The sequence below is a fragment of the Lathamus discolor genome, chromosome 1, assembly GCF_037157495.1.
Source record: "Lathamus discolor isolate bLatDis1 chromosome 1, bLatDis1.hap1, whole genome shotgun sequence".
In the NCBI taxonomy this organism is placed as follows: Eukaryota; Metazoa; Chordata; class Aves; order Psittaciformes; family Psittacidae; genus Lathamus; species Lathamus discolor.
The window spans coordinates 62,080,678-62,106,975 of NC_088884.1; the positions used below are offsets into that span (position 1 = coordinate 62,080,678).

General features: G+C 41.6%; 1 protein-coding gene across 4 annotated transcripts in view; it reads left to right on the top strand.

The window, feature by feature from the left end:
• Window positions 1-16,261, top strand: part of LMNTD1 (lamin tail domain containing 1) — a 171,510-nt gene extending 155,249 nt beyond the window's left edge. For 3 of the 4 annotated variants that reach the window (XM_065665085.1, XM_065665084.1, XM_065665082.1), the window contains 2 exons: window positions 332-426; window positions 3,368-3,572. In XM_065665085.1, the coding sequence (XP_065521157.1) occupies window positions 332-426; window positions 3,368-3,403 (131 nt within the window). In that variant the 3' untranslated portion in view covers window positions 3,404-3,572. Of the gene's footprint in view, window positions 1-331; window positions 427-3,367; window positions 3,573-7,636; window positions 7,669-16,194 lie in introns of those variants that run through there. The other variant, XM_065665083.1, reaches the window with a different exon arrangement.
• The last annotated feature ends 10,037 nt before the right edge of the window (window positions 16,262-26,298 follow it).

The window sequence follows — 26,298 nt, forward strand, 5'->3', positions numbered from 1 at the left end:
GATCTCCATTCAGAGGCTGCTAAGGTTTTGGAAAAGTACGTGTTGTTCATGGGCAGCCAGCGCCACTGTGATTTTGGCCAACGAATGCTTGCTAATATCCAACCAATTGAAAGTCTGCAGGAGAGGGTTTGATCCTTTAAAGTAAAGGTATCTTAGTGACAGCTAGTGACCTTGCATGTGATTGTATATTTATCCCAATGTGGCTTTATTTAAAATGTTCTTCCATAGAGTCAGAAGAAACAGAGAGCTTTTGTTGTTAGCATCCTTGTTTCCTAAACCGACTTTCTTTTTAAAGTAGGTATGTGGAAATAATGACTGTTGTCATCAACAGGCACTCTGTATGCAGGAACTCGCAAGAAGAAAAATCCTTCAGTCCCCAGCTGTGTGAGTGAGAAAGGCAAAAGTCAGCCTCCTCAGTTAGCAGTGGTGAGTAGAGTTGCTACAATACGGTTCTCAAAATAAACAAACACAAAAAAACTCAACAAAGAACAGTAGAGCTTAGGAAAATCCACAATTTGGAATGCAAAGATTTCTCTGTTTTGTTGAAAATTCTTTTAGTCTTCTCTCTGTGAGAAAGGCCTATGCCAGACCACAAATACAAAGCATCTGGATTCAGGAATTGCAACTTGCTCACAGTAACATGCATCTATATCTAGAGAACTTTATGTGTACATCTTAGGTTTGCTTTGAGTTGGAATCTATTTGCACTGTTCCTTCTAGGGAAAAGAAGGTTTAAGTGCACACCCATGTATATATACATATTTTATCTATTTGAAGACTCTGGTGCTTGCACTGCCTCACCTAAAGACCTAGAATCTGGGATCAGTAATGAAGCCCTCACATGTAAATATGTAGACTCTGAGACTTAAGTTGCTGCAAGTTCCTCTTTCAAGCTTCTTGATTTCTAGATCCTTCCTTGGGAGTCGGTTGCTTGATTTGACTTAGTATCAGTTGCATGATTCATTGTAACGCAGAATATTTCCTCTATATTTGTACTACAAAATATCATTAGATATGCAGATGTTGGAAATGTCTTGTGACATGTTAAATATCATTCCGATTTCCTATCTCTGCTTCTTAGGTTCTGTTACAAAAGCTGTAAGAACTGATGGATTTTGTCCAGCAAACAGCTTATATATACAACCTAGTACCATAATTATTATATCGTGCAATATGTAGTGATGTTACTTACCATGGTTTATGTTCTCCAAAGTTCTATATACATTTATATATATATATGTATAAGTAATAAGAAGTGAAAGAAGTATCAGAAAAGAAACTGGGGAATTATTGCTTGTGTCTGTCTGCTCACTGCATGAAGTGGGGGTTCTTTGCCCAGGTACAGACCTAAATAAATATATCAGTGCTACAGTTTTATCTTATGTAAAATGATAGTAATAACACGTATCTCCTAGGGGCAGTGTGAGTCAGCAGTGCTTGTAAAAAAGCTTTTCTATCTTTAGATGAGAGGCACTTTAGAAGAGCAATGAATTAGTATGTTTCTCAGTGACACTAGATTAAATGCTTTTTTGATTGAGAATCCCACAGTTCCTGAGAAACTTGCTGAACACTCAAGAAAACCATGACCAAGTAACTTGCTTTCTAATCTCTGCATTTGGTACACAGTGTTCAGGGTTCAGTGGAACTATTGCAATAGCCAAATACAACTATGTGACATTTTAAAGGTTTATGGGGAGGAAGCCCTTAGCGCTATGGGCTTTGATGCTGGTTCACACTGTGAAAATTTCATGGCTCAGGAAACAGCTCATCCTGTGACCTGTAATGTTATCAGCAGTAGCTAACTCTGTGCATACAGTTCTCTCAGAGCAAATGAAAACAAGGATGTTTGTTTTATCTTCAGAAAAAGAGATTTAAAAGAATACTTCAGATTACAGTATGTTTAAAAGTTTAGCTTGACACTTACTTAGCTGTCCTGTAGCAACTTATTGAACCCTGGTGGGTTTAATGCAGAACCCTAAAAATATATCTGCTTCACATCTGAGTCAAGCTTTCATTCAGATACTCTACAAAATCCTTTCACCTGATAGAGTTATGCTTTCTGTTAAGAGCAATAGATTAAATCCCAAGAGAAACTCTCATCTGGGCTGGCCACTTCCCTTTTTTCCATGAAGAGGTGTCCAAACCAGCTGAGACAGAGAGATACAGATATGTAAGCTCTTGTAAGGGTAAGAAATAACAGAGTGGCTCAGTTTACTGCAGCTTAAAGGACCATGGGACATGCTTCTAAAAGCAAGGTGCATACAGTGAGGTAAACTCACGTGCAGCTTTGCAGAATGGCCTCTCAAGCACAGGCAAATTCACATGCTAATTCCTTATAAAGATAATTTTATGTATTTTACTGCTAATGATTGTTACAGGCAGTGGTTAATGATTTTCTCAAATGTTGTATGTATTTGTAGTGCTGCAACAATGATTATTAAGACAAAGTTTGGGTGTAAGGTCTACTCACTCACTATGGTCGTATGCTTCTATAGAAACAATCATAATGCTCATATAGTCCAAACTTCTCAGTCATGAAACCACATAGTAGACTGAAGATTTGAGAGAGACCAGAGACTGATGGCTCAGCAGCACAAAAGGTTTAGTCCCATTTAGAGGTGGTTTCAGTGGGGGAAACTGGAACAGGTAAAATTAAACCATCTGATGTATGCTGAATGGATAGTCTTATTCCAAACTAGAACACCCTTTTTCTGGCTTAATCTGTTTCACTTTCAAAATGATATAAGCTAAACAACAACCCCCCCAGACTACTTATTTTGAATGGAATATCTACAGAGGCAGTTAGATCTCTGAGACCTCAGTGGTCACATTGGTTACGCTAGTAAGTTTTCCCGCAGACTACCTTAATAAACACCTTCACAAAGTATTCTATAGGCAACATGTCGTGTACTATATATTAATTGTAGAGAATTATCAGTATGAACTGAGCTTCCATAACTTAATAATGACAATAAATTCCTGGTTTACCAATGAAATGCATCTCCAATTGGCACTGAGTGGCTATCTGATATTGAGAGGAACTGTGGGTTTCCTTCCAATTCCAAGTGAACAGTATTTGCCAGCATAATAAATAGCTTTCCTTCGTCTGCTGTCTTAGTAGACAAGCGAAAAATGGAGTGGGGAAGGACTGACATCTGGCCCTTCTGGCTCCTGGAGGGGACACTTCTGAATCAAGGTAGAAGTACCATGTTAAGATGGAGTGAGGAAGGTTGCCATATGACCCATAGGCTTTAAAAATTCACTTAGAAAAACTGCATGTCTGAGGATCCCATTTGCCTTGGCCTTTCAGTCCATCTCAGAGAGATGTTCACATCTTAATATATGCTGCAATTTTATTTTTCTCTAGGAGGAGGAGGAGTCACAAATATCTAGTGACCAGTAGGATTTCCCAGGATGTGGTAGCCATCACCAGGTATTAGAAGGAAGGAGAGACGGCAGATTTAAAGCTTGGTTGGCTAAAACAGGAATGACTTGTTGGACCTCAATCTTTCAGCTTCTCAAGACAGGACAAGAGGAACCAATCTGGTCCAGGTGTTTCCTAAGAAGAAAAAAATCCCAAAATAAACCATACCAAGATAAAACAGTCTGCTGCTTGCTACTCACCAAATTCCTGAAGAAAACATTCATTCCTTTCTCCTTCACCTTTGCTACTAAGCACTTCCTGAGTAATTTGTGGTGTTCTCAAACTCGGGTTTTCATAGCATTTAATGTCAAGAAAATCTGACTGCAATAATCAAGAGGGTTTGCAGCCAGTTGACCAAAATGTGCCCTTTTCCTAGATGGAAAACAAGCTTTGGGAAAGCTTAGAATATTTGGGAAGTGAAATTTGATTACTTGACAGGTCCAGATCAGAAGTGTAGCTGTCTGTCCCAGTGCAGGTGTCTACTTCATGGGTGAGAGAAAGCAGAAGAGAGAGGACAATGCTGGCTGCCCTCCAAACTCTTCTGTGGGGCTCAGTGGGAACCAGAGGATAAGAAAAGAGGCTGGGTTATCTATGAGCAGGCTACAGGAGTCAGGGCAGAAGGAGATGCCTCCTGACCTGCCTCTTTCTCCACTGTAGTGGTCCCCACAATTCTTTCTCGTTGAAAGCCTTAGTGAACTGGTGCACAAACATTTAAAATCCAGGTTTCAAATCAGCAAGGTTCTGTGACTGATAAGCTGTCCTTTTGCCTTCCATGTTGGCTCTTCTGCAGTAGCTGTTGTTATGTTCTAAGGTATTTTTTTAAATAATGGAACAGAAACACTCCAAACAAGCTGTGTGCAGGCACACAGTCAATTGTCAGAATACTAGTGCAGAATTAATGTTGATATCCTCCTCAATGCATTTCAGGTCATCTGGAATAGCTCAGGAACAAGTGACACTCTGCATTACTGTTAGAGAGAAGATGGAGCAGGTAGTCTCTCCTGGTACCCTTTTGCTTCCTCATCTTCTTCCACAGTGCTGAGACTAAACAGCTCCAGCAGTGGGGATGCTAATGATTGACTGGGACTTAATTGCAAAGGTTCTCTCACCTGTGTGTCAGCAGTGTGGATTGTTACGACCCAGCTGTTGTCAAAAGCAGACTGCAACCTGCTTGGGGGCATGTTTGTAGGTCTCAGTTTAGTCTCTAGTAGAGAAGCCACCATTTTATGCACTGCTAGTAGCAAACCTGATAGCAAAGACAGGGACTTCATGGGCATAGAAGAGAAGCAAACCCATGGGACAGTTTTAAGACAAATTACATGGGTAGCATAAGAGCACTGTTTCTACTACTACCCTGTGTTGTGGATTTATGAATTTCTGACATTTAGTCTCCAAGGCTAGCAATATTGCTTCTTTTACAAGCAAAGTGGGTGTCAAACACCCCAAAATAGACCAAAACATTTCCAAAGTTCCATGAAGATAGGCTTGGTGCAGGGTTATCCCACTCAGTTCTTCACTTCCCCTTAAGGCTTTTTTGGAAACTGTAGGATAAGCCAGGGTGTTCCAAACCAAGGAAATTAAATCAATCTGCACATCATCTCTGATCCCCATATTCCCTACAGTTTACAGTTTTCATGGCATGGAACAGTTTTTATGGCATGGAAGTCCTCTGTCTCATTTAAGTAATGTGGGGCAGGCCCACTGCCTATTCTGTTTTATCCTTTAATGAAGGAGATTGTTTCAGAAAAAGCTTGAGTATTAGTAGAGAAAAAAAGTAGTTCTGAAAAGCTAGCTGATAGCATGGGGAGGGCTTTATGTCATTCTTAATCCTATGCATATATGTTACACCTACAGGCAACACATCCGACCTGGTTACGACACAGCTGCCCATCCTTACACAGCAGTTAGAAACAGCAGCACAAAACTGGTGGTGTCCCAGGTGATGTTTGTGCGCTAACTGCACTATGACTTCAGAAGAGATGAGACGTTGTAAACAGGTCCCCTGGCTTGTATACAGGACTTGACAGAAATAAGGAAAAGGTCAGGCTAGTGGTTATTAGGTAGATTTTAAGTCTACTGAGAAAATACAGTTATTCCCCTTGGAAGTGAATTTCAGGCTCTGTCTAATGTGTTTTAGCAGGAGATAGGAGAAAGCTAGATTTTTTCATCATGGTATTTTAGGAGCTTGGCAAAATGAGTGTATTAACGTCACTAGCAAATATGGAACTTGGGTGATGTATTCCTGCATGGAAGGGTGTGTGTACACTTACTGTGTAAGGTGCAGGGGTCTCCCCAGCATCTGCGTACCAGCTCTTACATCTGGATCATATCACATGCACCAGCAGTGTTTTGCCCACAGTTTTAGGCCCTAAGTGCTTTGTGGTGCAGGAGTATCATGCGCAAGTGCCAAACAACAGCAGCACAGGCATGACCCCGCTCTGGAATAACTGCACAGTCACAGGAGCACACACACAACACATGGTGGATGGAGAGTGCCGTTTTCTTTTAGCCCGCCTCTTTTTCTGTTAAACAAAATACTTGGTGAATCACAGTTTTGCTGCATGCTCCATCCAGGAGACACTGTGACACACAGTGAACTCCCCCATGGACTTGATATATTTTAAATATTGATTGCCCAGTCTGTAGGTTGGTGTTACTGTGTGCAATCGCAGGGAGTTGGTACATGTCCATGTGTCACTGCATATTCTCTTTAGCTAGAGCTCTGAAAGCAAAGTAGAATCACATGCTATTTGTACCACAGTTATTAGAAAGGGAGCAGATGTAATAGAGCTAAAGAAAGACAACGGGGTTCCTGTGAGTCTCAGGGCACTGTAGAAACCTACTTCGTAACCTTGCTGAAAGAAAATGCATTCCCAAAACCTTACAAAAGGGCTGTACTTGTGACAATCCCTTTTTGTTCCCCATGGTGCTAAGAGAATCTTTCATAACAAAACTTAAAGCCAAAACCACTTGTCATCAGATACATCTTTACAGCTTCAAAGCTCAAGCCATAAACACTGAAAGGATGATTCTGTGATAGTCGTCCATGCATGTATTTTTATGAGTAAGTATATGTACTACCAACTTCATCTGTTCAGCTTAGGGCCCATTTTTATGTTTCACTGGAAGTTTTAAATAGAATGTAACTAAAGGGGAAAATAAGGATTCAGTTCTGACTATATTGCCAAAATGTCCTGATGCGTCCCACCAGGCAAGCCCAGGGTTTCCCAGTATTATAGTGGAATGCTACTTAGGACTGTGACATGCAAGTGCGTAAAACTGCTTGTAAAAGAACTTTAAATGAAAATATATCCTTTGAGTTCAGTGGGGAGCAATTGCATCTTATTCATTACTTTAGTGAAAAATTACATTACACAGAAAAAGCTACATTAAGAGACTGTTCATTTTGCAAAACTGAGTGAGCAAAACCTTAGAAAGGCCAGAATTAGGACATCCCATGCAACCTCCTTTAGATCCCTGAGAAATTACAGCTCTGTCCTTCACCCTGTCTTGTTCTACTCTCAATGTATTGCGTGATTTATGCCTGGCCCAAGGTTTTGCTAGCAAGGCCCGGTATTCTCCAGGTATGTTTTCCAGCATTTTTGAACAGACACTTCCTACCTCTGCTAGCTGGCTGCTGTCCTAGATTCCCCAGTTAGCTCTCCTTCCTTGTTTCTTACCACCTCATTATCCAACTACTCCATCCTCCTATGGGCAGTTACTGGCTCCTTCCCAAGCGTGTGTCTCGGTCTCTTCCAAATCTCTGTTGTAGTCTCTGCCTTCAAATGTGATGTATGTCACATTTTCCACATTGGCTTTGAAAATAGTTCAGGCAGACATGCACAAGACCAGTGCCTCTGTGCGTGTTGGAAATACTGTGTGGTCCCACAAAAGAGATAACGCAAGCTGCATTGCATTATCACTGGCAGCCACTGAGAGGTCACTGTGGTAGCTAATGGTAAAGACATAGGAATCCTCTGAAATCAGCAATGGTAATTTGGTAAATTAATTGCCAAAAGTTTTGTTAGTTTTTTTTCCATTGCCCTTGAAGGGAATCAATATGACTCAAGCAACAGGAACTGTATTGTTTTTCATGCCTCTTTGACTTTCAGAACATGGGATTTGTGTTCATCTGTTCTTTGTCTGTGTAGGATGACATTGGTGCCTTCTTCCATCATAACACAACTTTATTTTTTGTTTCCATTTATCCAGAAGCAACTGAACTGCAGCCTGTGAAACAGCTGGTAAGTAAATACACAATGTTAAATAGCTTTGTTTCATTAGCTGACATTAGGCTTTAAGGGTGCTGTGTTTTCATTTGCCTTCCCTGCAGCTGTTGTAGTGTGTGCTGGACCATTTCACAGTGTATGCTGAATATGAGTGTATCAAATGGCTGCAAGGTAGAAATTAGGCAGAGGGTAGTTTCTTCTTCTTCTTTAATTATGAATTATGTTTTGGAAAGTTAGGTCCAGTCTATCTCAGCTTTGGAAACAATTCTTGCAGAGCTGTGCAAGATCAGTACATGTGTGCATGGCTTGGAATGACACGTGGGGCAGGAGCTGTATTATTAAGCCTGCAGCATTGCATCACTGGCCTAGTAACTGTGGGGAGATGATTGTGCTAGCTAATGATTAAATAAATTGTGAGCAGCTGTTTCTTTAGTGTGTGGAACTGCAAGAACAGAAGTGAGAGGTGCAGGCAGGAATCCAGAGTGAGCCTGTCACGACACAAGGCAGAAGGAGTAAAGGACATGCAGAATGCTCTCTGCATGTGCAGAGGAACAGAGCCTGAGAGCTGACTTTCACGAAAATGGATTTTTTTATTATTGTTATTATTATTGACAACGCTTAATTTTGTATTATTTGATTTTCCTCACTTATGGTTTTATTTTTGTTTGTTTTATTGTTTGTATATGCTGAGTCCCACAATCTAAACAGAGTCCATCTAGCTGCAGTAAAATCTTGATCATTCTCAGTTAGCTCTTCTGCAGAGCCAATGATTTCCATCTGGAAAGTCAGTAATGAATTCAGAATGCTGTAGTCAGATCTCTTGTTATTTCATTGCTTTCACAACACCCTGCTACAGAATCTATGAAGAGTTACTACAAATATATAAACCTAAACCTACAATTCAAAATAAATGAACTAAATTCTTTTGGTGGTGTAGCATCACTGACTGTTTCGATCATGAGAAGTTGCCTTTCTAATTTGCAAAGTTTGTTAAACTTCTGTACATGCAAAACTCAGGGCTCCTCAGAGTTTCCAAGCTGATCTTCCTTGAGACTTAACTTTTATCCACAAAACAGAGGGAGCCTGAGAAATGACAGGATGAGTTTCCTTTCATCATATTGGCAGTATGCTGAAAACTGTCCACAATACTTTAGTCTCTGCACCCTTTCATTTGTGTCTCTTCTGAGAGTGTCAAAAGAGATAACAATGCCAGCTGTGCAGAAACTTCATTGAGGATAAGCAATATCTCAGTAAGGGTGGGGTTAAGGGCAACTAATCATTCACAGAAGTCACCAAATAAGCACATTACATCACATTTTCATAGTGCTGGGTGTGTTATAATTTTGAATTATCCAATAAACTTTGGCCCTGTCTGATTATGCACTGGTACATTACCATGTATGACTTATAGGTAGTCTGTGAGCTTGCCCCTTTTATTCTTCATCGTCTATGGAGCCAGATTGCTCATATGAGTTTTAAGCTGTGATTGAACCTTTAATAAAAAGTGATGAGCAGCAATGAAGCTCTGGGGAGCCTAGACAATACTGCAGTCTATAGGGCAGCAAACAAACTTGGGTAATTTAGAGAGACTCCCTGACCCCGCCGTGTTCCAGTCCCCCATAAATCATGGCTGAGGTCTTTCCACCCTAGCCAAGTAGCGCTAAACTGACTTGTTATGGTGGGCTGGAACTGGCAACATAAAGTGCTGGGGACTGGACAGAAAAGGAGGTGCAAGTTGGGTACTATCTGAGCTCTGGTTTGGAGGGTGTTGGGGAGCTTGAGAAGGTACCTTCAGCTCATCTTTTCCCACTCCTCACTTCTGCAATAACATGTAAATCCTGCTCTGCCTCTTACAGTGTGAAGGTGCAGTTACCAAAATAAAGAAATGCTCAGAGCAAAGGCACAAACAGTGCCTCAGAAATCATGTAACTTCAGGTTCATTCAGTCCAAGGCTGATTTCTGCTGCCTGGAGCTGGCTGCCGCAGACGAGCTGATCATACACAACAACCTCAGTGTACTGTACACAAACAGTTTTCTCACGTTTTATGACGTGAGTGATGCACTAACAGACACAGCAGAAGTAACCCTTCCTACGCAGTGTGTGCCATCACCCTAACTAGACCTCAGGTCTCTTGATGCCCATGTTGTGCTTTTCCTGCAAAGCCTAGGGAAAGAGTACAGTTGTGTTTTTTGCGGAAGCATGGTCCTCCATGTCTCCCCATGTAAGCAGATGGTTAAGTTACATTAATAATTCATTATGAAGTCATGCAGCCTACAGATAGTTTAAATTCATTCTTAACAGCTAATACTTTGTAGTCTAAAACCAAGAAATAGTTGTTCTTCCCTCTTCTTTCCTGAAGGAAGCAAAACCCAAGTCTGTGTTTCTCGGCTGAAAATGGACTGGCTTTAGCAAATGTTGCGTGCCAGCTAGGAGGCTGGCTCTGGGCTCTGAGTTCAACAGTTCCAGCCTATCTCCGAAAAAAGCTTCTTCTGTCGTGTATGGATTCTGACTTACGTTTAATATATACAAAACCCAACCGTAAACTAACCAAACAGGGACCTTGACCGTAGCTTCAGTTGAAGGAGAAGCAAAGACCTCTTGAACTCTCCACAGCATGAAGCATCATTTATGAAGACACACTTTTATCGACCATGTTCATTCTAAGGAAAATATCTTGATCTCAAGCTTTATTACTGAAACTTTGGGGAAAGTCTGGGTAAATCTTGTCAGTGGCAGCTTAAAACTTTGAAATCAGTTAAGAAAGTCTGCTACTTCACAATCTTTCTTTTCTGTAGTCCAAAGCAATTGCCACAATGATCATCCAAACATACAACACATTGACTTCCCTTGCTGCATGATGCTTCCCAGTTGCTGCAATCCCACCTTGTGGGCAGTGTATTTCAGACAGTGGTGCTCTGACTCTGTGTCCTAAGGCACCTCTGAATGCTACAGAGTTGTACAGGCAGTGTAAACTGAAACCCAACATAAAGAGGTCTCATCCTCCTTGTAAATTGGTGATGTTGTGCTGGCTTCAGAGGACAGATGCTTTTTTTACCTTAGTTGAGGAGTAGGTGTAGAGAGTATTAGAGTGTATTTTGAAGATTTTTAACAAATAGCCTCAGAAATTCAAATAGTAATTTCATGGGAGCTGTCAAACTGCTGTTTTTTTAACTCCTAATAGCCTAAACCCCCATATATTTGTTGTTGCATAGATAAAGATATACATATACTTAGAAACTGGCAGGAGAGAGAATGAGAGAGAGCAATTCTCAATTAATATCATTAATATCATTAGATTTTTCTTCTTTTAAGGACACTACCTTTTCAGAGCTGGAGTGCACCTCATTTCCCAGCTATTACTTTCTCCTTCCTCTCTGACAATTGGCTTTTAAAAAAGATAATGACAACTAAATGATCTTCCACCATTTCCATGCTCTATTTTCGCAGATACTGTTTCCCTTTGCTACCCCTATTTTTTCATTTAAGCTGTGCATAGACTGATCTGTCGCTTCTTACACTTGAGAAATTTCTGCACAATACTTAGGTCCTAATCCAAGCTTTACTTAAGCCAGCGTAAAATTTCAGTAGACTTTGGATCAGGTCCTAAACATTCTTTGCACAAGGATCCTCGCCAGGTGGGAAACCACTTATTTAAAGGTATGCCTCTGTGCTCTTAAAGTCATGGTTCCCCTTTATGAAGAGCACCTTCATGAAACTGAAATCTCTGGCCAACACGTCTGTGTCAAGAACATGCTGTGTTTTCTTATAGTGTATTTTGATGACAGCATTGATTTTTCACTCCAGAAAACTGAGCGATATTTAAGGATCAGCAGTGTGCTAGTTAACACATTGGACTTGTATATTCAGCTTAGCTTCTCCAGGAACTCTCTTAGCTGCCCATTTGCCCCAGTTTATCCATTTTAATCCAGAGCATAATGCCATTGTGAAGTTTAAATGATGCTTGTTTTAAAAGTACCCGTTTTAAAAGTAAAAGAAACAAAGGGGGTTAAATAATACAAAAAAAAAAAAAAAAAGGAGGTTATTTCTGTAGGAAAAAAATTAAATCTACAGTATTATTATAGGTCTGAGGAACAACAAGAAAGGATTTGCTAAACACGAGCTTAAAGCCAACCTTGAAAATGTCCTCTTACATTTAATGATCCTTTATTTTGGATCTCATAACAAACACACCAGGTTCATTATTTCAAAGAAATTATGTAATGAACGAGAATCTTTACCCATACTCTAATCTGCTTCATGGTACATAAATCAAGCAGATTGCCTATTAGACTCATGACTCTCCAAGAGCAGATGCAGTCTCACTCTAAATGCATTGTGAAGACACGTCCTTTTGGGCTGGAACAGTGTCCTCAGTCAAAGCCTGAGCCTATAAAAAAACCATTACAAATGCGCAGCAGTGAGAAACACCTAGTCACGTTCATCCTGCAGAGTGAGGGTTTACTGCAGGAACCTGCAGACACAGAGTTAATTGACTCAGCAGTAGTGCACTACGTTGCAAAGAAGCCTAGGCGCACAAAAAGACTTGTGATTGCTCCAACCATTTCTATTGCACGACAAATACACTTGCCTTATAACTGTGCCACATTTCATTAGATTACATGCTCTGTGGTTTGCTCGGGTTGTACAACGGTATCACTTGCTACAACCACAAACCACAGGGAATTGACTCTGTCTTCATGATTTCATTGGTTTTGTCCTAACCATACCCTTTGGCATTGCTGCCATTTCACTGAAAGGAAATGCTAAACTGGCAACACCAGAGAGCAAACTCTTATTTCAAAATATAAACAAATGCTTATTCCCAATCTCTTTTAAAGGCACATCTCTACAGGCAACTCTCTTGTCTCCTGTGAACCTCCTTGTGAATGCAACATAGGCAGCCCCCTCCTTTCCTCCCCAGTGGTGGCACTGAACTCCAGGTCACCTAGAACTGAAATACTACATGCTTTGGTAGAGGTCATGGGCCAGCTAGCCCTTCCAGCTAGCAGATTTAAATGTGTTTGTGGTTGTTAAGGAATGAAGCCTAGTAGTTGCTCAGCCTGTTATTTAACTTTGATTGTATAGTTGAAGCACATGATAAAGATACCACCCTATGAGATGGGTTGGCCAGGAGACATCCTCACGGTTGGCTAATTTACATGGTATAGAACTGAGAAGATCTGAGGATCAAAATACCCTGTGCTTATTATAGGCCTTTCTAGAAGAGAAGAATAATGTCACTGGATTACAGTGAGAGTAGCTGATTTCATTCCTCCGCTCTCTCCCTTTACCCAGAGGTAATGGCTTTCACTTGTCCAGTTTTTCAGTTTTGATGTCCCTTTAGGACACTGCATGTACCCAAGCAGCTAGAAAAGGAGCTTTCAATTCATTATTTCAGTGGTTATGGCCAGAATCTCCTAGCACTTGAAAGCCCTTATAAAATAATATTGACAATCTGTAGGGCTGCAGTACTTTTCAAAGACAGCTAGTTCTTAATTATGTGTGATAGTGGAAGTCAAGGAAGATCCAACTAATAGACTAATTGAGTTTATACACATATAACAGGTTATGCTGGGGAGCGTACTGAAAGGATATCAAGGTGGTGCATCAGGGAGCCAGCTCAGTTTGTTCAGAGTGATGCTGCACATTAGTGCATAAGCTCTGCTTGTCTCAGGCTTTTCCCTGAGTCAGTCCAGTACCTGCAGCCTGTGCTCTTCAGGCAGGTACCTAAGGCAGAGCTACTCACACTAGCACTGAGTGATACCAGCTTACGTTTGTTTAGACAAAACAGCTTGGTCTCAGCTCTTGGCACAGTTGTGTTTCTTCTAGAGAAAGCAGTGTAGTTTCACTCAGTGTAGCTTCATTCCTGGAGGATGCCCTGCAAAGAACCAGAAGCTGCTTGGATTTCGCATGGTTCAACTTGTCCGTGCAGGAAAGGGGAGCTGGCTGTAATGCTGTTTCTTTTGGCAGGAATAACACACAATCTCATTGCAAGCATGAAAATGCATTGCCATTTCTTAGTTAGACCTGTTTCACGGAAGAACAGAAAACTTCCGTTTCAAGTGCTATATATCTTGCACATTTTAATAGTGCTGAGATTACTTCTAAATGATGAAGGAATGGGCTGAACAGAGGTACATGGGGGTGATTTGTTCCAGGCAGTCATGGAATCACTAGCTTGATTAGTTTTTGTGTCATCCAACCACACTACTTCAATAAATTAGAGCATTTTTATGGCTGACTTGAGTACTGTGGTGCTTATTCCACTTGTGCCATATAGATAGTTCCATATATATCTCCTGCCAAGTAGGTAGTAAACAAAAGCTATGAATATCTACACCCAGCTGGAATAGCTCTGTGTCCCCATGGTAATTTGTGACCAAAATTACAAGGTATGTTGTATACTAATGCTATGGAATATATTTGGCTCTTCTGAAAGGGAGAGCATCCTCTGAGATTTTGCATTCATACACACTCACGCTCAGATGCTCTCCTCTCTGTGGGGTTGCACAAAGAGATGTGAAGAACATAAATCTTCTCATTCCAAGAATCTCCTACTATAAAGAAATCCTTGACTAGAAACAAGCTTGTGTATAGTGGTTTTTCAAAGCAGCAGAGTTCGTATTTCAACTAGATAAATTTATCACAGGCTAGATTCTTGTTTGACCCTCCTCTGTTTGCAAATTTCATTAAAAAGAAGCAGGAGAATCACTGGAAGTCTTTTTCTCCTAAAATTTGGCAGACAGCTTGAGAACCTGGAAGAAACAGGTGAACATTGTTTCTAATTTGGTCCAAATTTCAGAGTTGCTTTAATTTCAATGAAAAGTCATCCATTTTTAGTCCTGCAGAACCTCGTGATAGGTATTGTTAAATACTGAGCTTTTACCATCAGCACCTATCTTCTATGAATGTACCAGTCCCTATTTTTGCAATTATTGCTGTATGAAAAAATATCTGCCCACTTTTGCTTTAAATCTAATGATTTCCCAGTTATGGAGAAACTAATGAGTGTAGAAGGCTCCCCAAGGATCCCCATCTCTGCACCAGTAGTGGGACAGGGCTCTGTTGGGAAAGGACGAAAGTGGGATTGACAGCCCTTCTGCCTCTCTATCATGAGTGGAAGACTGCAGCTGTGTGACCTGTTAACATCATTATTTTTTGGAAGTTCAGCATTTATTTAGTAAACAAAGGCAGGATGAAACCTTCAGCTGGTATAAACCAGCATACCTCTGCTGTCAGAAATGAACCTTGCCAGATTACTCCATCAAAGGAATTGACCTGAAGTCATGGGAATTTGTTACTGGAATATACGTCCAATATTTTTGGACTGTATTCCTTCTGCTGAAAGCTCACTTTAAGTTCGGTGATCCTCCAGAGGCATCTGCAAAGACTGTTTTTTAATTAGATTGAGATCAGGTAGACAGGAAAAAATCACTGGAGCTGGCTGGAACTCCAGCAAGAAAAGACCTTATGTAGAGGAAAGGTTGAAGAGAGAGGGAGAAGGAGACTGTGAAATGAACGATCGGAGCCAAGGTGTTTTGTTTAATTTCTGTGGGTTTTTTAATCATTGTCATTACTATTACAGTGAAGCAACACAAAGACTTAAGGCAGTTCACACAGTCAATTTAAAGGAGAGATAGAGTTGACAGACACCGCACACTGAAAACCACCTCCACTCATAAGGCAAGAGGTGCATAGTGGCTACGAGCAGATGGGCTCCTGAGAAGAACTGCATATCAGCCTTGGAAAGCTTCTAAAAGCTGGCTCAAGACGCATGGTCTGTGTGTGTTGGTACCTCCACATTACCTAACTAGGCAGTGACTAGCTTCTTAGACAGTTTCTTTTTCCATACCCTCTGTGTCCATATGTGCAGAGATGATATCTGTTCTGGCTACAATATCCACATCAAAGTGCCTTCTGCTGTGGCCACGAGATCCATGGAGCAGAGAGCCTTCTGCCTGGTGATGAGGTTACTTATAAAAGCTGTGTGCATTGACTTTATTGAGTACACCTGTTTGGGGTGCTCTCCAACTCAGTGTTGACTCTATTTTTTTTTTGCATAAGAAAGTGATTTAGAGGGGAGCCAAAAGCTCAGTTATTCAACATACTGAAGGAGCACCTAAAAGTTACATGAGTGCAGCATGTTAAGAACTTCAAATCTTGTACTTAAAGATAATTTGTGTTTACTATACTAGGTACCAAGCAAGAGGAATAGCAAGGAAACGCATGAAGTATACCCAGAGCTTTTGCTGTTTGCAAGCAGAGTGAAAGCACAGCACTAGTATCTTCTTTACCAAGGTTTAAGATTGCCACCTAGTTTTCCTAAGACTGCCTTAAGCTTGATCAGTCCTACTTTTAAATTGGCATTTCTAGACTAAACAGTGCTTCAAATTTTATTATCAGGATCATTATCATTATCTCTGTTTTATTGTGTTTGTGTGAAAATTGTTGGGTTTACATGATGAAGATACAATAACAAAGTGGCTGGATTGAAACATGATACTGCGATTTATAGTAACTCTTCCTTCGTTTAACCTTAGGCATAAAAAAACTTACATGCTTGGGCTCTATCGGTAGCCAGTGAAGAGAGGTGCTTCCAGAAGATGATTCATCCTATCCAAAATCAGGTGTCTAGGACTGACTGGATAATTTTCCCATTGGAGGTATCTTTCTCTACATATACATTAAGGGAATCTATATAACAAACTTGGACAGGATGCCTGCTTTTCAGATGGTTACATATTTGTGAGAAAGGTGTGCTGAAAGGTATTTGGTTACAATCCTTCCTTGTGGCTTTTCTACTATAGTCAAGGCTTTGGACCCAGCTAGAGCTCTAATCAGATTGTAGCAAAATTGACAGAAGTAGATAGTAAAGATAATTTAATTCCCAAGGAAAACAAAACCAAAGCAATGTGACAGCTGTGTGCACTGCGGTATAATTTTGCCCTCCATCAAGAAATGTGGGTGTGTTTAAGAAAAATGGAACTGAGCTATATGATTTCTGTCAATATTATAAATTGCAAATGAGATGCCTTGGACAAAACACATAGTGAGTTTAAGCAAGTTCTAAAGATAAGGATAAAATCCAATCATCCAGAATTCATGGACTGGCCCCATCAAGTCCAAATAGATGTAATTTGCGTAATGAACCCCTGCTCATTCACATCTTTCTACAATTTGGTATCCAGTTGTGTGCCCCAACCTTCTCTGAAAAGCCCTGTATAAAAGACCCAGCCTTACAATGAAGTGTGCACTGAGTGAAGCAGGTGTGGATGAAAGGGAGCAGAGATGTCCTAATGCAGATGGACATCTGTCTCCACTCCAGAGATGCTGATTGATTGGGATCTGAGCTATCACACAGCATGTTTTCGGATCTTGTGAGAGCCTCTGAAAGATGTGGCTTCACACTGGATCTTCTGAGATGACAGATTATAGCTGTGAAGTGTTATCTTCCATATCCAATTTATAACATTGACTTCTTGGCACCTGGAGTTTTAGTAAAGTATTCTAATTTCTCCCTTTTTATCTGTAATTAAAAATGGAACAACCCACCTTCTAAATGTACTACTTTGCAACTACCCCTGTAAAATAACTTTGTTGTCATTAATAGAAAGTCTCATTTGCTAGGCCAGCAGAGAATTAAGCTGATCCATATGGATCAGCTTAGATGGATGTTTCCATCTTCTTTCTGATTCATCCCAGATATAGAAGAATAGCACAAGTGGCTATTTCTGTTCTTTTATTATGGGTGTAAGCCAGTTTACCAGAGCCATGCTGTTTCCCTCAGATGACCACCTAATCCCTCTGATGATACCATGTGCAAAAATGGGGTAAATGACAAACAAATTGATAATGCGAAAATAAATCATGCGAGTTGGAACCCTTTAAAATCAAACAGTTAAACGGTAGCACCCTTTCTGAATGAGGATGCTTTTCTGACTCAGAGAAAGACATTTTATGAAGTTCTACTGCACCTCTGCAGCAGGTTTGTGAGCTCATTTGCCTGGGGACAATTAGCTGCAGTTGCTGCAGCTGGAGAGAATCGCAGCGCAGCAGATATTCCAACACACAGTCAGTAGGTCACGTAGGCAGAGCTCAGAGTATCGACTGCCGCTGCTGCATTTTCCAGAGGTGGGGTACAACGTTGTGTCAGAATTTGTGCGTTTTCATTTTAATCACTAGCCATACCAGACCTCCTCCCCCAAAAATACGATTCTAGGAGAATGGTGACTTTGACCCAGAGTAACCACTCTGGCTTTAGAAGCGCATTCATTATTCCAGAGCAAAAGCACCTCTTGTCCGGCTGCAGCATCAGCACAGAGAGTTATTTTGGTCAGTATCCCACACCAAAAAGCTTTGCATCATATGGGTCTATACTGATTACAGATAACCCTGAGCTGAAATTAACTTGGTTCTGTGGATGAGAATGAGGTATCCTTTTGCTGCCCTCTTTCTTCTGTTTGCAAAAATATCTCCTGCATGTGTTTAGTCACTTCCACCTTCATCCAAAGAACTCAACACTTTGAAATGAGGTGATATACTTAAAATCAGATTATTTATTTCAGGATCAGACACTGAATCAGAAAGATTCAGTCTAGTCAAAGCCTCTTGAATCTATAGCGTTACTAAATCTCAGCGTATAGCAGGTTTGCTTTCTTTTTTCAGGCAGTTCTTAAAGGTGGTTTCACGGACGTGCAGAAATGATCTGCTCAGAATATTGGTCCCAGGAGATTTATTCCTAGAATAGATCTCCTGGTTTAACAGGTAAAGATAATCATGTTTTCTCTCACTGTACATAATGGAATTTATATTCCATCAAAGAAACACTTATTCTTCCTAGATATGTATTTAAGATTGCTGTGTTAATAAATAAAAAATGTACAAACAGTTTTAATGACCGTATTACATTGAAATATAGAGATCCTAAATATCAGCGGGCTGTCTTTATATTCCCCCGTGATACTGTGATTTTAAGGACTAATGCAATTTGACATTAGGAGCGTAAGGAGAATAGACAATATTAACATAAAATGAGAATCATCAGAGACATTTTTTCAGGCAGCAGTTCTTATTCAAACCACTTTTTATTTAATCTCACAATGCCAATACTTGAGAGCTATTTATTTAGTTTCATATAAACTTCTTAAGCAACAGTTAATTTACTACTCGGGATTTAAAATTAGTAAAACGGAGAAAATAGTATCTGAAAGAAATGATATATTTTGACATTGGCAAAGGATTAGCAGCAGGCGTCTTAATGATCCGTACTGGCAGATGTATTCTTTTCTGGTTTTATTAATGGTCCAGAAAACGGAACGAGCGGTGAGTTAAGAAATATTGCAGATGACACAGAACGGTTGAAGGCCACTGCGGAGTAGGGATGGCTATGAAAACTTTTAGAATACTTTAGGAAAGCAAGGTGAGATAAAAATATGAGAGCAAGTGGAATCTGCTGTTTTAAATAAGTACAAAATAATCAGAGTTGGGGAAAAAAGGAAACAAACCTAAATGACAGCTACTATTAAAAGCTGAAAATTACTCAGAACAAAACAGTGGGTCATCATTGATGACAGTGAAAATCCCTACTTCAGACACAGAGTCATCCAAAATTGTGTGAGTACTGCACAGCCCAGGATGGAAAACAGGCTCTGCAAATATTACAACACTGCTTTATAAATCAAGCGTATTGGCATATCCAAAATATTGTATTATTTCTTAGTTATTCTTTTCTCAAAAGTGTTTTTCAGAAAAAGTCTAGAAATGGGATATTTAAATGACTTGATAAAAGTGTTCACAGAAAGAAATTGAAAATACTGGAGCTGTCATTTAGACATGAGTAAAAGGAAAAATACACTAAAGAGAGGGTAACTTTTTTTCCTTCATCTTATTCTTTCTTTATAAGAAGAATAAAAGGAATTTAATTAAACTGAACATTTAAAACAGATCAAAGAGGACTCTCATCCACAGTGTACAGTTAATGATGAGATCTTCTTACTACAAGGTATAATTGAGCTCAGGACTCATCCTGTGGGGAGGCTGCTCCATAAACTCCCACTTCTGGCTTGGTTTCCTCTTCTCTGGGAACTTTGGGTCCGGTCCATTCTCAGTGGCTGGGTATTGACCTAGGTGAATCATTCCCAGCAACTAACATCGCACTATTCCTAAATTCAACATCAGCCCTTACGGCTTACACTGAGAAATATTTGTGCTCCTTTGATTTATGCTGATGATAGGTTCATTTACAGCTAAAAATACTGCCACTCAGCAGGGAATTCTGACAGACAAACTGCTGGGGCAGCACCTGCCAACACAGTTTTCTTAGATCACGCTAGGTAGCTGGTCCTCAACATAACCAGCCAGGGGCCCAAATTATTATAACTGTGATTTGTGCTTCCCTTCTGTGGATTTCGGGCTTCAAGACTGTGATTAATTAAGTCTCTCAACTACCCTTATGTCCTAGGTATTATTCGACTGATGTCTAATCTAACCTTTTCAGTGTCACAGGGTAGACAGCTAGTTCTGCCAGTGATACATCTCTGAGTTTCTCTTGAAAAACTACGCTGCTTCTTTTGCCACTAGCCCACATCCTTCCACAGCAAAGTCTCTTTCTCACTCCTGTATGAATTTCCAGTTATGGCACTGCAAGTGTTACAGGCATCAAAAATCATCTTGCAGTCTCGCATCGTACTTGGCATTGCCAGTGACTCTTGGCCAAGATGTTTTGACAAATGTGTCAACTCACCTGTGTCTTACACATCACCTTCTAAGTAAATGAACAATTCCAGCTGGGTTGAACCAAGTATAAGAAAGAGATTCGGGAATTACGTGACTTTACGTCATCTTCAACCTTAAAACTGCCTTATGGAAACCCCACTGTCTTAGACAGAGAACACAGCATTTTCTGTCTTTTTTCACAGCATTTTTAAGAAGGAACACTATATAGTTTAGCTAAGTATGGCTTAAGCTGCCATATAAGCCAGTGGAAGGTACTACTGATCTTGACAGACTCTGTATTTTGGTTCTTAATAAGAGCTTTAGCAGTAACAGCATCACTAAAATTACTTCATAGTAAGTCTTATGAGCTGCTCTCAAACCAGCCACTGGAGTGGAAGCTGCTCATGTATTCAAATGGATAGGCAAAACTCGTCAGTGGGGTGTTCCTCAAGGCCAGCATAAGGTAACAATCAGATTAGCTGAGTCATAATGGCCAACCACAGCTCTATCGTAGAATCATAAAATCACAGAATCATAGAACAGTTTGGGTTGGAAGGGACCTTAAACATCATTCAGTTCCAACCCCCCTGCCATGGGCAGAGGTACTATTCAAAGCAGTATTGTTTAGATCCCAGCTTCCTGTAAACCTTGGAGTGCTGAGATCCCAAAGGCCCTTTTGATTTCACTCATTATGAGACCGTTACAAAATCTAAACCCCAACTCTAAATGCCTAGTTTTTCTCCAGAAAGCTGTGGTTCAGCCTCAATCCTCTGCCAGCAAGGAAAACTCGCTCCAGTTCTTTCTGCCAGTCTTTGCAGATTTTTATTTGTTTCTCACAGACTTTATTAAATCAGTCCCTTAGCTTTGAGCATCTTTGGATTATGAAATTGCTCCCTGACATGAATGACAGAGAATAGCTGCCCTGCAGGAGGCTACAGAAGTGTGTGGTATTTGCCACCAGGAAAAATACCACCAGAAGGAGTGCCTGTGCTTCTCCTAAGTGGCGACCGCTGAAGACAGTTTTCATGGCTTTCAGTCTGCACGCCCAGAGGTGCGTTGTTGACCTCACTCATTTTGACATTCCAGTGAACATATAGCAGCAACAAAGACAAAGAAACTCAAAGCTTTCAACTGATGACCCCGGAATGTGAGGAGAAAGTCAGCTGAAGTCATATAGGAGGAGGGAAGACAATTCCCATTTCCTGCCTCTGAAATCCAGCTTTCTCCTTGGCAGCTTGCATCTGAATCTCTCCCCAACTTTAACCACTGCAGTGCTATTCAGGTGACCTGCTCTCATCCTTTAATGAGTAATGTTAAGAAATATGTGTGAATAGTCAATTCTGGAGGTTTTCCTCCAAAATCTATACGTGTATTGCACCTGTGCATCACATGAGCTCTCTCCTCCTTGACAGGCAGCCTGTCCACCCCAGTTCTGCAGAAGCAATGCTTCTTTCAGCTAATATGACAGTGCAGCAGCTTTAAGCCAATGAGCTTAACTTCTTATTGCTATTTATTTGCAAAAACAAAGTCAAGCTTCTTATGTGGATTTTGAGAAGTGCCTTTAAATCCTGTGTCTAACACGTGTGCAGCTAAGAATCGGAAAAGACCTGGGAACAGTGAGGTTTACATCAAAACCTATAGAGAAACTTCAAGCACAGTTTTGAAAGCAGCTTTAACTAATAAGCCAAAAAAAATCTATTACACTTCAATGACACAGAGAGAGGTGTACAATTACCTATAAGCCAGGGAGGAATAGGCCATCTCTTATCACTGTAGCAATGCCTGTTGGCAATGTATTTTGTTTTGCACTGCATTTGTAGCTTTGCATTTGTTAGCTTTTCTTCCCTTTTGTTTTGCCAGGCTGTTACTGCTGCACTGAAGTCTCAAGTACTTTTTGGTTTGTGATTATGATATAATGTTGTTGTTATATTATTTTTCCTTATGCTGTCTCAACCAGAGGGATCTTTTAGCTTCTATCAAACTCACAGTTTTTACAGTAAGCCATGTGGTCACTAAACAGAGCAAGGACCATGAGGCTTCAGTTACTAGTGGTGGTGGCAGGGTATTCAATACCTGAAGGGAACAGACAGCACATGGCGTAAGATCTTAAATCACAGAATGGTTTTGGTCGGAAGGGATCTTAACGACCATCCAGTTCCAACCCCCTGCCATGGACATCGACACCTCCCACTAGAGAAGGTTTTTCAAAGCCCCCTCCAACCTGGCCTTGAACACAGCCAGGGATGGCGCAGCCACAGCTCCTCTGGGCACCCTGTGCCAGTGCCTCACCGTCCTCTCAGGGAAGAATTTTTCCTTAATATCTAATCTAATCTCCCCTCTGTCAGCTTAAAGCCATTTCCCACTGCTCTGTGAAGCCTGGCAAGCCTATGACTGAAGATGTTCTTCCCCTTCTCTCACAGATGGACCCCAGCAGACCAGGTTTCTCAAAGAGAGTCCCGTGGTCTAAGTAGCCAAAGCCTGGCTGTAGCACCAGTCTTGGCCCTTTCAAACACCTTCCCTTTGACCAGGAGGATTGATGAAAAAGCTATATTGCTCCAGAGCCCTTTACTGCCACACTCAGGGCTCTGTAATAATCCTTCTTGATACCCCTCACTGCTCCTCTCTGGTGCCCACATGAAGCAACAGCAGCAGATAATGAACTGCAGGAGGGTTGGTAGTGTCCCTATTACACCCTGATATGAACCCCCGGTAAGCAGCACACCCCTCTACAGAGCACATCAGGTCGGCAAAGGGGTGCCTCTGTGCCTCCTACTAGCATCACCCATCACCTTTTCTTAGTCGTTCTGGTTGTTACACAGGCAGCAGATCAGGCTGCCTTATTCAGCTCCAGCGTCTCTCCTGATGTGACAGGTCTTTCATCTTCAGTCTGCAGAGCGGTGAAGCTGTTCTGCAAGAGCACCTCAGGCTTTGGGGGAAGTCTTTCCCCCCTGCTGGTCCTTGCTGCTGCAAGCTTCCATTCTTCTGCATTATTGCACACCCTTTCTTCTGTATGTACCACCAGGGGAGTTTCTGGCTGTTTGGCCATGGCCATGGTCCACTGCAGACTGTGCTTAGAATCTTCTCCGCCTCCCTGATGTTACACAGCCCTCTCAGTGTCTCCTGCAGCCCAGACACCCGCTGCAGGAGGTCCTGTAGGTGGGCACATGGACTGCAAGCAAGTCTGTTGCCTGCCCTTTCCCCAGGAGAAAGCTCTAGGCTCTTCCTGCAGCCTGAGGTCTGCAGGGCAGCCTCTCCCTTCAGCAGATGCCTCCACCCAGACACTAACTCCTTTAAAACAGCCCCTAATGCCATTTTACACCCTGTGCTCATCCAAAGGATGACGGGTGATGCAGTAACCCATCTTTTACAACTGCTGAGTCTCCTTACCTCTTACTCTGGCTGTGTCAAGAACAGCAACCACCAGCTTTGCACTGCAGCACCTTCACTGAGGGCAGCCTTTGGTGAAAGGGAGCTGTACCTCCTTGTGAGGTCCAGCTGTCTAGCAGAGCTTTGCTCAGACCTGTGAAGTTCCTGAGGTCCCTTAAACCCATTAACCTGAGTAGGCATCGCACTGGGTTACGCCAGTAGCCAACTGGCCCATGGGCCAGTTAGCCAATGTAGCAGCAGATGCCCCGCTTTCTCTTCACTCTCCCAGCTGCAGCACCATGCCATGATTGCTAGTGCAAACTGTTCTGCAGGCTAGACTGATAACATGCTTATCTGTTATTTCTGTGTCAGTCACCACCACCCCTTTTCTGATATGCACAGGGATATATCAGTATAAGGAGGGAAAAGGAATTGTTTAGGGTGGGACAAAGCGTAACTAGGGGCAATGGGAGGAAACAGAGCAGAGAAATGTCTAGGCTGACTATCAAGAAAAACATCCTAACACTGAAGCCCAAAAAGGCTATTTAATGATCTCCCAAAGGAAGTAGTGCGAACCTTTATCAATGACTCATTTCAAGCCGTGAAGGACAAAGCTCTGAGTGTGGGGAGCAGTCATGTGTTGGCAGGGCACGAAGGGTCTTTCCCATTCCTCCTCGCTGACTGTGCCCTCACCCTTCTGAAAGAAACAGGGTCTGAAAAACACAATGCGAGCAGTGGTTTCCTAACACACATACACACACACACACAAAACCAACATCTTTAAGTGATCCTTTGATGTTGGGAGCCTGGAAATGCTTTTTAAATTAGCTTCTGTAACATGACAGATGATAACAAGTTTTAGAGTAATTTTTTACTTCTTTGTCAGCTGCACTGCCAGAGTGTGTGTCTATCCTGGCAGCATCTTTCTTGCAAATTAATGAAACATCAAGGCTGCACTGCCAGCCAGATTGGAGTCATGTATTTCCAGGAGAAGAGAGCCTGAACCGGCACATCCTCAGCTGCTACAAATCAATTAAGTTCCCTTGATTTCAGCGCAGAGGGTCACCAACATACAGCTGCTGAGGATCTGGCCCATTTCATGGTGCAACAGAAATATTGCTTTCATTTTACTGAGAGCTGGAATATTTAAAATTTAATTGCTGTTAAAAATTAAAATCCCTATTTAATTTAGCATTCCTTTTGCAGTTTCTTTTAGTGACAGTGTCTAATGCCATTTCTGCTCTAAGATGTTCAGACCATACGATTCCCCGAGACCACCACTTCAGGGTTTGCAGGGCTACGGTGTCATTTGGTCAGCAGGCACGATCTGCCCTTGGATATTTTGCTGACCCCAGTTTCTCGTTCCCGCGTGTTTAATAACTAACTGTACTAAGAATAAATAGTATTAAATATTAGCCAAGGCTTATCACATTGCCCAAATCCCTGGAAAGCAGTGGCATGCCTCAGTGCTGGCAGGGAGTGGAAATAGGATAGAAAAAGACCCTCTTGCCTATGGAAAAGCATTGGCAGTGGCTTTGAGGCTCAAATGGCTGCAAAGACAAATCTTGCTTCTTGCCGGCATGCCCCAGCTCTGCGTGCACAGTATGTGTGCTTGAGGCTTCAGTTTGGGATGCAAGGATTCTCCCAGTTCCTTGGACAGACTTTGGGCCCTCAGGACACATTGAAGGGCTGTTGCAATGCTTATATTTGTAGGGATTTTGACCACAGCAGTGAAGAGAAGCCTGATGTCTGACCATGCAGACTCTGGCAAGTCCTGGTGTATCTTGCTGTGTCTCAGATTGTGTGTCTTATTAAAAGTTACTTCATGCCATCTGGTCCCCAGTTAGTTGGATACTACGGCTAGTATCAGTGAAGAAGAAAATCCTCACTTCTCTCAGCTCATGGCTGTGAGCGAAGGAGCTGTCCTGGCGAGTTGCAGAAAAAAGGGATAGAGAAGAGGCAATGATGTCCAGAGACAGGGAGTAAGGAAAGGAGACCAGGGCTTAAAGCAACCAAGAGAAATGAGGGTTAAAGAGATCTTGAAGGGGCTGGGGATGTGTTGGGAGACCAGGGAGGCTCTAGCACCTGTGTGAGTCCCCTGCAGCTATGTCCATGCCCATAGGGAGAGCTGCACCCCAGCAGGCAGCACCACATTCCAGGTGGGGCCACATCTGTTCAGTTTGGTACTTGTCTTCTCGTAAAGATGGGAGATCTGGTGCTTCCAGCTTGCAACTGGATTTATAATTTGGCAAAGACTCCAAAACAAAAAAAAATGCCCTAAACAACCCCAAGCACGTCATTACAAAGTGTTAGAGCACATGCATTAGCGCCTCACTACAAAGTACAGCTGAGAGCCAACTTTCCAGCGTCATTTTCCTGTGCATCTGCCAAGCGGTACGTGGAAAGAACCATCTGCAGCGTCTTACAGGGGCATTTCCCGGTCACAGCTTCCAAAGGGTAACTAAAACCTAGTTCTGTAAACCATACGCAACTGCCCCAAAGGGCCTGAGTTTTAACAAGAATGTAAGTTAAAGTTGAAAGAACATGTGATGATTCCCAATGTT